The sequence below is a fragment of the Cotesia glomerata genome, linkage group LG8 (genome assembly GCF_020080835.1).
Source record: "Cotesia glomerata isolate CgM1 linkage group LG8, MPM_Cglom_v2.3, whole genome shotgun sequence".
In the NCBI taxonomy this organism is placed as follows: domain Eukaryota; kingdom Metazoa; phylum Arthropoda; class Insecta; order Hymenoptera; family Braconidae; genus Cotesia; species Cotesia glomerata.
The window spans coordinates 2,473,914-2,486,728 of record NC_058165.1 but is presented as its reverse complement, the minus strand read 5'-3'; the positions used below and the strand labels follow the sequence as shown (position 1 = coordinate 2,486,728).

The window sequence follows — 12,815 nt, the reverse complement described above, 5'->3', positions numbered from 1 at the left end:
TTTATTTTTTTTTCCTTTTAATAACTCCGAGAATTTATCTTCGAAAACGAGTTTTAATATTAACGAGCCCTCTAAAGGAGTTCCCCGGAAATTTTACTCCTGAGTCATATCAGAGGTCACTGTCTTCCGAATTAAATAAAATGAGAATAAAAAAAAGAAGGCAATTTTTTAAATTCAAATTTTAAAGATCAATTTTTGATAATTTTTTAAAAAGAATATTATTTCTTCTTTAATTAAGAATTTTTAATTTAATTTTTTTTTTAATTAAAATTAGAAATTTATCTTTAAACAATTTTATAAAAATTTATATTATTTTTTCACTAATAAAAAAACTATTTCAAGCTTCAATTTTTTAACATCTAAAATTTTTAAGTAATTGCTAATAACAAATAAAAAATTAATCTATCAAATAACAATAAAAATTAAGATTATTTCTTCACTAATAATAAAATATTTGAAACTTTTTTAATAATTAAACATTTTTTTAATAATTAAAATTAAAAAACATAAAAAATGTATCTAACAAATACAAAATAATATTATTTTTTCACTAAAAAAAAAAAATATTTTAAATTTGACATTTTTTGAAACTAAAATTAAAAAAAAAAGTAAAAAATTCATCTAATAAAGAAAAAAAAATCAATATTATTTCTTCATTAATAAAAAACAATATTTTAAACTTAAATTTTCAAAAAATGTATCTAATAAAAAAAAAATCAAACTTGTCTTGTTTTAAAACAAAATTTTAAAATTACTAAAAACAATTGCAAAGAAAAAAATATTAATTTATCTTCAAAAAATTTAATAAAAATTAATATTATTTCTTCATTAATAAAAAAAAATATTTCAAAAAATTTATCTAATAAAAAAAAAACAATATTTTTTGTTAATTAATAGAAAAATTCAAACTTAACTTTTTTCAACCCAAACTTTTAAAATTAATTTAAAAAAATGGCAAAGAAAAAATTTATAAATTTATTATTTCTTCGCTAATAAAAAATTCAAACTTAAATTTTTTTAAAACAAAGTTTTAAAATTAATAATAACAATTGCAAAAAAAAATAAATTTATATTCAAAAAATTTAACAAAAAATATTATTTCTTCACTAATAAAAAGGAATATTTAAAATTTTTTAAAAATTTATGTGATAAAAAAAATTAATATTATTTCTTGATTAATAAAAAAATTCACTTTTTTTAAAACAAAGTTTTAAAATTAATAATAAAAATTGCAAAAGACAAAATTATAAATTTCTTCAAAAAATTTAATATTTCTTCACTAAAAAAAAAATTCAAACTTAAATTAAAAAAAAAAACAAAAATTTTATTCAAAAAAAAAACAAAATAATAAAAATTAATATTTCTTCACGAATAAAAAAAATATTTCAAAAAATTAATCTAATAAAAAAATTCAAACTTTTTTTTTAACAAAAATTTAAAATTAATAAAAAAAAACTTATAAATTTATCTTCAAAAAATTTAATAACAATTAATATTATTTCTTCACTAATAAAAAGGAATATTTCAAAAAATTTATCTAATAAAAATAAATCAATATTATTTCTTTACTAATAAAAAAATTCAAACTTATTTTTAAAATTAATAAAAATGTTTGCAAAGAAATAAATTATAAATTTCTATCAAAAAAACTAATATTATTTCTTCATAAAAAAAAAAACAATCCAAACTTAAATTTTCAAAAAATTTATCTAACAAAAAAAAACTAACAATAATAATAATAAACTTGCTTAGTATTATTTACGCAACAATAGAAAGTTCAACTGACCTGACAGATTAGCTTGTTGATAATTATTTATTGAAACTTGAGCAAACTAAAAATAACCAAAATGAAACGTTTAAAAGCAACAATTAAAAACAATTTAGAGTTTGGCTCCTGAGAGTGACCAGCAAGAGAGTTAGCAGCGTACTCCTGAGGGTCAGAACTCGTTCCATGTCGTCGAACTACGTCCTCTTGTTCTTGTACCTCTCTCCGGAGTCTCTCGATTTGGCATCCTCCTTCTTCTCTTCTCCGAGTATTTTTCTTATTAGTTTATTTTTCCCAGCTAAAAATATGTTACCGAAAGAGGAATAAAAATACAAGAAGGATCAGGATCTAAGAGAAGGAATTATAAGTATAAGACCTAAGTAAAAAAGGGTTCACGAGCCAGCAGCAAGCCCTACCTTTTAATTCTCCTTCCGGCGCCATTTGTACGCTCTTCTACACACTATTTTTATTTTTTTTATTCATTTGTTCGGAAACTGGTTGGATGAAAATAGCTCAGGTGAGCAGAAGCTTCTTCTTCTTCTTCACCAGATTTTCTTCTTCTTCTTCTTTGCAATCGTCTTCGCTAATGTAGCGCGTTCTAATGCGAGTGTGAGTAGACTCGGTGATGAGGTTGCTCGTTGCTTTCTTATATCCACTGTATATATTCCAATATATACTTATATATTTATGTATTGGTACTTACAGTAGTAGTCTTCTTTCTTTCTTTTATTATTCTTGTTAATTCACCTGCTCAACAGCATACATACTCTATAATCACGATACTAGACCTATTTCACTGTTGGCTATAAATAGCCAGTAGTTTGCTGGAATTAAAAATAAATGTATATACACTTTTATAATGAAAGGTTTTCTTTTTTATTTTTTAAAGAAAAATCACTTTTTATGTATCTATTTATAGATTTTAAATTGTTGCAAGGTTGATATTTTAATTATGATTTATTTATTTTTTTTTAAACTCTGAAGGAAAATTGTAGGTTGAAGAGGATAAGTGGATAATTTTTAGGTTGTAAGGATTATAGTTTCATTTTAATAATTGAGTTGTGATTGGTGACACCGTTTTAAGGTTTTTTTTTTATTTATAGGGAAATTATTAAGAAGAAATCATTTTTTTTTGATATTTTTGTTTTTAGAAAAGAAATTTTTTTTAGTTAAAAAAATGTTTATTATTATAATTATGCGAAAATATTTTTAGATATATAATTGAGAAATGACGATGTATCTTAGGAACTATTGACATTTTTTAAAAAATAAGCTCATTTTGATGTTATACTCATTGAGACCTTTCATTTGAGTACCCACTTCAATTTTTAGTATATTTTATATATTTATATATATTTGATAAATACTATATATATGAAATATATGAAAAATGTCATGTGGGTACTCAAATGAAAGGTCTTGATGAGTGTAATGTCAGGGTGATTTTATACCTTTAAAAATGTCAATAATTAAGAAATGAGCTTGTATCTTGTGAACTAATGACATTTTTAAAGATATAAACTCATTCTGATGTTATACTCATCGAGACCTTTCATTTGAGTACCCACTTCAATTTTTAGTATATTTTATATATTATATATATTTTACAAATACCATATATATAAAATATATGAAAAATGCCATGTGGGTACTCAAATGAAAGGTCTCGATGAATATAACTTTGAAATGAGCTTATATCTTTAAAAATGTCAATAATTAAGAAATGAGCTTGTTTCTTGTCAACTATTAACATTTTCAAAGATATAAGCTCACCTTTACATTACACTCATCGAGACCTTTCATTTGAGTACCCACATCAATTTTTCATATATTTTTATATATATGTATATATGAAAAATATATCAAAAATACATGTGGGTACTCAAATGAAAGCTCTTGATGAGTGTAAAATTACACTGAGTTTATATTTTAAAAAATGTCAATAATTAAAAAATGACATTGTATCTTGTCAACTATTGATATTTTTAAAGATATAAGCTCATCCTGATGTTACACTCATCGAGACCTTTCATTTAAGTACCTACATCAATTTTTTATATATTTTATATATTATATATATTTCACAAATACCATATATATAAAATATATGAAAAATGCCATGTGGGTACTCAAATGAAAGCTCTTGATGAGTGTAACATTGAAATGAGTTTATATCTTTAAAAATATCAATAATTAAGAAATTAAACTGAATCTTGTAAACTATTGATATTTTTAAAGATATAAGATCATTCTTATATTATAATCGAGACCTTTCGTTTGAGTACCCACATCAATTTTTCATATATCTTATATATATATATATATATATATATATATATATATATATATATATATATATATATATATATATATATATATATATATATATTACATATATGTATATATGAAAAATATATCAAAAATGCATGTGGGTACTCAAATAAAAGCTCTTGATGAGCGTAACATCGGGATGAGCTTATTTCTTTAAAAATGTCAATATTTAAGAAATTACAGTGCAATTTTACAAAATTCATTATTTAATAAATCAAAATTTTTATTCATTTATAGTTCACAAGTTACGGCAGTCACGTAGTGACTGCAAGATTGCTAGTTATTATTATCATTATTATTATTATTATTATTATTATTATTATTATATTCTTGACAAAAAATTTCTTCTCAAAATATTTATTTCTTCTTAAAAATCTCTCAATAAATTTATATTTTTAAGAAAGATTATTATTATTATTATTACTATAAAAATCTCATAGATTTTAAATAAAATATCCAAACTTAAAATTCTTATCATTAAAAAAAATACTTGACTTAAAATTTATTTTTTTTTGCTCCAAAAAAAAAATATACCATGTAAATAAAGTAAATAATTTGCATCCCGAAAAATGTACAGTTAATTTTGTTATCTCTAACAGTTATTAAGTTCCAGTTATACTTCCTCACTTAAGACTAAAATATATAAAAATTTTATTCTTTTTATAAGGTTCAAAATTTTCCCAAAATAAAAAATAAAATAATTAATTAATTAATTATCTAATTAAAATTAATTAATTAATTAATTAAAATAAAATAATTTTAATAAAAATCTAAAATAAAAAACAATTTTAGGTATTAATTATAAACAATTCTAAATTTATATTGCAAATTTTTTATTATTTTTATTTTATAATATATCTATGTATACGTTTAAGAATTAATTAAAAAATAAAATTTTTAAATTAAAAAATATTCATATCTTCTTAATATGTCTATACTCTTATTTCTTCCAATTACGCGCAAATAGCACGATAAACAAACAAAAATTCATACAAATTGCAATAATTGATATACTGAATAAAAAAAAAAGGAATTTCATTATTTTTTTTAAGTACATATTACTTAAATCTGGAGATTCTATAATATGATTATTATTCTATTGAAAACCTTAAACCATAAATAATTTTTTTTTTATTTATATATAATATATATACTTATACATAATATAGTACAACTAATTAATGAATTAAAATTTATTCAATTAATTTTTATGCTTGTTATTTATCATTTTTAAGGCGATTAACAAATAACCACTATTATTCACAGCAATTACAAATCAATATAAATATAATTGCAGCACATTTATTGATGTCTTCAAAAAGACACCGTACATTTTATTTTTTTTTTCTTTGTAATTGGTAATCATTTTAAAATACATTTTTTTTAAATGCAGATTATTCATTTGCATACTCTTTAATTTTGTTATATTTCTTAAAAACAAATATAAAAATGTTTAATAAATATAACCTGGTCAAAAATTAGTTTTTTTTTTTTAATGAGTACCAAGCGCGACTTATATTTAAAAATAATTGTGGTTGCTATGGAAGCACTTCCTTAGCAACGGTTGCTAGGAAATCTTTTTTTTTTTATTGTTAATTATTTTAAAAATTTTTAGCGAAAATTTTAGTTTTTTTTTAAGCAAAAAGGAACAATTTTTTAAGAAGGAATTAATTTTGAATTATTTTATTTTTTAGCTGAAAAAATTAAAATATTTTTTTTTTAATTAAAACAAATTTGTTTAAAAAAAAATTTTTTTTACATAAAAACAATTTTATAAGCAATTTTTGAATTTTAAACTAAAATTAATTAAACAAAAAAAAAATTATTTTTTCAAAGAAAAAATTTAATTTGAAATTATTTTTTTTAGCTGAAAAAATAAAAAAAATTTTTTTTTTTTTAATTAAAAAACAAAAATTTGTTTTTTACATAAAAACAATTTTATAAGCAATTTTTGAATTTTGAATTAAATTATTAAAAAAAAAAAAATTTTTTGAAAAAATTATTTCTTCAGCTAAAAAAAAATTATTCAAAATTAAAAACAAAATTTCTTTTTAAATTGCATTTAAATAAAAATTTCTATACAAAAAAAATTTTTTTTTTTGTATTAAACAATATTTTACACATTTACTTCTTTTTAATAAAAAAATTGATAAAAAATTAAATTTTTTCAACAAAAGACCCTTTTTTAATCATATGGAACCAAAATTTACTACCTTTTAACTAGCGCTCATTTTCTATTGGCTCTGAACCTGTCACAAGTTCCGCGAATGCGAAGAGTTACAAAAATAAATTTTTCACCTCAAATTCCCAATTTTTAATCAAACAAAGACCGAACAAAAATTAAAGACCAACCACAAAAATAATTAATTTTTTTTTTTTTTAGTAATCAAAAATATTTTACATTTATTTCTTCTCTACCAAAAAATTTTGTTAAAAAAAAAAACATTATATCTATTATTCCTTCCCAAAACACTTTTTTTTATGGAACCAAAATTTGCTACCTTTTAACTAGCGCTCAATTTCTATTGGCTCTGCGCCAGGAACAAGTTCCGCGCATGCGCAGAACCTGTTCCAAGTTCCGCGCATGCGCAGAGCTTGTTCCAAGTTCCACGCATGCGCAGTAACCTAAAAAATTGTATTTTTTCCCAAAAATCCCCAATTTCTATTATCAAACATAAAAATCAGACAAACCACAAAATTACAAAATTTAAAAGAATTTCCCTGCAACCTTTACAATAAAACTCTACAGACTCGACGATTCTCTATTAGTTACACCTAACCTCCTAAAATTTATAATAAAAACCTTAAATCCCAAAGAGCTAAAAAATTTTAAGCATCACTCATTACAAAAAACAAAATTAAATTTTGCATTTTTTTAACCTAAAAATAAAAAATTTCTACAATTATTACTAAAAAAAAAGAAAACTGCTTTTAAAACTCCCAAAACTCAAATTATCCATAACATTATTATTAAAAAATAATTTATTGGCTGTTATTAAATGTATATTTATGTCAGTAATATTAACCTTAAAAATTATTGCCATTAACTAGAGGGTTCATACACACGTTCAGCCTCATGTTCATCCGCCTCAGAAATTTCAGCGGAACAAGCAGCACTGGGATCCAACCTCTCTTCTTCATCCATAGTAGAATCCATAACAGCATCCATTTGACTTGACCCATCAATTTGAACTTCAACCTGTTGATCATCAACCACAATTGGATGACCATGTCCTCTACCAACAGGTCCTGGGCCCAGGCTATCTTTATCCATGGGGTGTTTTTTCATATGCGTCGTTAAATTACCGCTGTGATAAAATTCTTTTCCACAAATTTTGCACTGAAATGGCTTAATTCCAGAATGAATACGTTCGTGTATCGATAGGTTACCACTATGGCGGAATTCTTTGCCGCAAACACTGCATTTGTACGGTTTAACACCAGAGTGCGTGCGTAAATGTGTTGATAAGTTACCAGAGTGGCTGAACATTTTACCGCAAATTTGACAAGCGTATGGCCGCTCACCAGAGTGCGTGCGCATATGAATAGCCAAATTACCACTGTGGGTAAAACATTTATCACATTGATTACATTTGTATGGTCGCTCACCATTGTGAGTGCGCATGTGGATAAATAGGTTGCTTTTGTGGCCGAATTCTTTGTAGCAAACTTCACACTGGCACTTTGGCTTTATTTTTGCCGGGGAAGCTGCAGTGGAACTACTGGTGCTGCCACCTGGGTTCCCGGAACCACTATTAGGACCGTTAGGTCCGTTCGGTCCGTTAGGACCATTGGGCCCAGAAGGCCCGGGGGTTCCAGGCAATCCGGGCCCAGGTGTTCCCGGCAATCCCGGGGTAGACGTATCAGAGTTCCGGGAACTGCTCGCGTCTAGGGTTGACGTGGTGTCTATGGTTGATGTTCCTGTGGTCGTTGACGGGCTGGAGGTTGTTCCAGGAACCGAGGGGTTAACCATATGACCTGGTCGGGGGAACGCGGTTCCAAGTGGGGTTAGGGTGGGGATTATTAACGAGTTTTTGGGCGGCCTTCCCGGACCGTTGTGACGAACGGGAAATGATTGAGAACGCATGAATGCTATGGTATGGTTCGCCATAGAGTGCGCTGGAATCGGCGGTGGTGAGAGGAGAATTTGAGAACTTTCTGATGATGGCAAACATGCTGGGTGCTCGCGCGTCCCTTTTGGGTCTTGGGTGTACACTGTTTCCTGGTGGATATATGATGGTCCGGGTAGTCTTTCGGAATGCTAGAAGTTTTTGGTTTTATTAATTTTTGGTTTTTTTTTTTTTGAGGGGGGGGGGGGATTTTTGAAAAAATAAATTTAATAGTTTAGGGGGAAATATTGATAAGATACTGAAATAATTTTTATGGTAGAAGATTGACTGTTTATAGTAATTCAAGAAACATGGACCAAAATATTGTATTATTAAGATATTTTTAAAAAATTTCATTTTTTATAAAAATTTATATATATAGGAATTTTAGTTACATGAAATCTTTAACAAAGTTTTAGATTTAGTTTAGACAAGCAAGTTGGCAGTCACTACGTGACTGCCGTAAAGATTGATAAGTAAGTGAAATTTTGGTTTATTAAATAATGACTTTTGTTAAATTGCACTGTATTTTCTTAACTATTGAAGTTTTTAAATATATAAACTCATCTTGATGTTACACTCATCAAGAGCTTTCATTTGAGTACCCACATGCATTTTTATATATTTTTCATATATACATATATGTAATATATATAAATATATAAAATATATGAAAAATCGATGTGGGTACTCAAATGAAAGGTCTTGATGAGTGTAATGTCGGGATGAGCTTATATCTTAAAAAATGTTAATATTTGACAAGATACAAGGTCATTTTTTAATTATTGATATTTTTAAAGATATAAGCTCATTTCGATGTTACACTCATCAGGACTTTTTATTTGAGTACCCACATGGCATTTTTTATATATTTAATATATATGATATTTGTGAAATATATAAATATATAAAATATATGAAAAATTAATGTGGATACTCAAATGAAAGGTCTCGATGAGTGTAACATCGGGATGAGCTTATATCTTTAAAAATGTCATTAATTTACAAGATACAATGTCATTTCTTAACTATTGAAATTTTTAAAAATATAAACTCATTTCAATGTTATACTCATCAACAGCTTTCATTTGAGTACCCATATGTATTTTTGATATATTTTTCATATATACATATATATAATATATAAAAATATATGAAAAATTGATGTGGGTACTCAAATGAAAGGTCTTGATGAGTGCAACATCGTGATGAGCTTATATCTTTGAAAATGTCAATAGTTAACAAGAAACAAGGTCATTTCTTAATTATTGACAATTTTTTAAGATATAAACTCATTTCGATGTTACACTCATCAAGACATTTTATTTGAGTACCCACATGACATTTTTTATATATTTTATATATGTGGTATTTGTGAAATATATAAATTTATAAAATATATGAAATATTGATGTGGGTACTCAAATGAAAGGTCTCGATGAGTGCAACATCGGAGTGAGCTTATATTTTTAAAAATATCGATAGTTGACAAAATACAATGTAATTTCTTAATTATTCACATTTTTACGGGTGTTAGCTCCTCCTGATGTTACACTCATCGAGAGCTTTCATTTGAGTACCCACATGGCATTTTTTTATTTATTTCATATATATTATATTTGTGAAATATATAAATATATAAAATATATGAAAAATTGATGTGGGTACTCAAATTAAAGTTCTCGATGAGTATAATGTCGGAGTGAGCTTATATTTTTAAAAATGTCAATAGTTCTCAAGATACAAGGTAATTTCTCAATTATGTATTTAGAGATAAAACATTTTCAAATGCAGCCTAAATACTTATCATAATAAATCAACTCTCGGTGAGAATAATATAAAACCTTGAAAAGTCACAAATTCAAGTCAAGACCTTTTCAATGAAACTAAATTCCACTAAAAAAACCGATTTTATCATATTAATTTCCTAGACATTAATTTTTTCTTATTCTCTTAATAATATAAATTATATCTTTTTATTTTTTCACTATTTTCTCTTTATAAGAATTATAGAAAAAATTCTCATCGTCAGATATCTAATTACCATAAATTCAAATTTTAAAAAGAATTAAAATTAATCGAATAAATATCTAACAATTTTCAAGATTTTTTAGCTAAAAAAATTATTTTAAAAAATATTAATAAAATTTATTCTAAAAAACTTTCTCTCGTAATTTATTAATTAAAAAAAAATTTTTATTTCAAAAGATATCTTATGAAGATCAAACTTAATAAATTTGATAAAAAAAAAAAAAAATTGTTTATAATTTTTTATTATTAAATTCAATCTTAATTTTATTTCAGGTCCTGAAATACATTTTGGTCCATGCTTTTGCTATTGATAAAAATTTATCAAAAATTCTAGCTAATTTCATCAAGAATAATAAATAAATTTTTTCTTATCAACATAATTAATTAATTAAAAAAAAAACTAAAAATTATTAACTAATTTTAGAATAATTTTTAAAAAAAAAAAAAAAAAAAAAAAAAAAAAGTCTAGCTGGTGCTTTAAAAAAAATTGAGTTATGTTATTAAATTATAACCTTAAAAAATAAAATAATTTTCTAAAGACAATAAATGAATATAAAACTTACTTGTGTTAAATTATGTTGACCGGTAGTTTTATTTAATGATGCATCAATATGCCCTGCTGCAGCTGCGGCTGATTGCATTTGGGATTGACTCCAAAATTGTGGTAATTGGCGATACATGTATTCGACGTCTTGGTGTGTAAATAAGGGCGGAGGATACTCTTGAGGATGATGATGATGATGGTGATGGTGTAGATTATTCTGTAAACCATTTGATGCCGATTGATTCTCTTCTTCAACACTTGAATACTCTTGCTTTATAGGTACAAGACTAAACATCTTCAAAATAAAATTGAAATAAAAAAAAAATTAACGAAAAAAAAAAAATTTTTTTTTTGATTGGTTTTTTTTTTTTTTTTAAATTTATAAACAAATTGCTTTGGTACTTACATTGTAGTAAAGAAACAAAAATAAGTTATAATTGTGGAATTAATTGATACAAATTATAGGTTATCACATTGTCGTACTGCTGTTTGATGAAATATTTATTATATTAAATGTGAGTGAAAAAAAAATTTTTTTCCCTTCCCTGGCCGCTTATTTCACATACACCTTTTTATGTATTAACTTGGTTTATTAAATGGCTTTCTTTGGAATTTAATATATGTCACATTTGGATAAAATTATTTATGTGAGTTATTTGTATATCAACAATTAGACATATCGAGAGAGTAAAAAATATGAGAGAATGTTGAGTTGTTGAGTAAGTAAATTTGTTGTGTATGAGTGTGTCAATGTGTGATTACACTTAATGGATTTTAGTTTCTTAGTCTTCTGCTTGAGGGCGCTTGAGGTATTAATAAAAAAATTTTATGCCGCGCATACTTCCTAATGGCGGGAATTATTTAAAAATTATTTATTTAAAATATTACTAGTCAGCTGACTTTTTCAATTTTTAAATTAGAACTAAATACTTTTTTTTTTTTTTTAATTGCAATTAGAATTTTTTAAGTTCTTTATAAATAATTTATTTTTTTATTTTTATTGCAATAGTTAATTTTATTGTAATAATTATATAAAAGTCAGCTGACTTTAAAAATTTTTTTTTAATTATTAAATTTAAACTAAATAATATTTTTTTAATTATTTATAAATAAAAATTTCTTTTTTATTTTTGCAAAAATTTTTTGAACAAAAAAAAATTTTTTAGTTATTATTTAATAAATTAAGCAAAATATAAAAATCAAAAATGTCGGCTAACTTTATTATTATCTTTTTTAATTATTGAATTAAAACTAAATATTTTTTTTTAATTTTTAATAAATAAAAATTTCTTTTTCATTTTTTTTGCAATAATTTTTTTAATAAAAATTTATACTAGTCAGCTAACTTTTTTAATTATTAAATTAGAACTAAATAATTTTTTTTAAATTGCAATTAAAGTCTTTAAAGTTTTTTATAGATAAATTTTTTTTTACTTTTTGCAATAATTATTTCAATAAAAAAAATTTTTTTGAATTTTTAAATCTCGGATAAATTAATTTTTATTTTTATAAATATTCTTCGCTGTTTTTGCGAAAAAATTTTATGCTGCGCATTTTTCTAATGGCGGGAATTATTTAAAAAATTATTAATTTATTTTTTTAAAAAAATATTTATAGTCAGTTGACTTTTTTAATTTTTTTTAATTATTAAAATAGTGCTAAATAATAATTTTGATTGCAATTAGTTTTGTAAAAGTTTTTTACGAATAAAAATTTTTTTGCAAAAATTTTTTTAATAAAAATTTATACTAGTCAGCTGACTTTTTTAATTATTAAATTAGAACTAAATAATTGTTTTTTTTTAATTGCAATTAAAGTCTTTAAAGTTTTTTATAGATAAATTTTTTTTTACTTTTTGCAATAATTATTTCAATAAAAAAAATTTTTTTGAATTTTTAAATCTCGGATAAATTAATTTTTATTTTTATAAATATTCTTTCGCTAATTTATTAATTTTATTTATCTGAAAAAAAATTATTTTTTTAAAATTGTGATTTTAATTTGTTAAAATTTTTACTTGTCAATTTTTTTTTTT

The 12,815-nt window shown here is 23.4% G+C and overlaps 1 protein-coding gene across 1 annotated transcript; it reads right to left on the bottom strand.

Moving 5' to 3' along the window:
• Window positions 1-7,062: 7,062 nt before the first annotated feature.
• Window positions 7,063-11,537, bottom strand: LOC123270904 (zinc finger protein 629-like). The gene is made up of 3 exons (XM_044737070.1): window positions 11,187-11,537; window positions 10,800-11,075; window positions 7,063-8,357 (listed from the first exon to the last, which is right to left on the bottom strand). Exons 2-3 carry the CDS (start codon window positions 11,073-11,075, stop codon window positions 7,140-7,142), a joined length of 1,494 nt encoding a protein of 497 aa, XP_044593005.1. The 5' UTR covers window positions 11,187-11,537; the 3' UTR covers window positions 7,063-7,139.
• Window positions 11,538-12,815: the final 1,278 nt, after the last annotated feature.

Bases quoted from the DNA above. Each gene is read 5' to 3' on its own strand.
- LOC123270904 (XM_044737070.1), bottom strand. From the start codon at position 11,075: ATGTTTAGTCTTGTACCTATAAAGCAAGAGTATTCAAGTGTTGAAGAA. The intron at 8,358-10,799 runs GTAAGTTTTATA...AAAAACTTCTAG, and splicing joins GTCAACATAATTTAACACAA to CATTCCGAAAGACTACCCGG.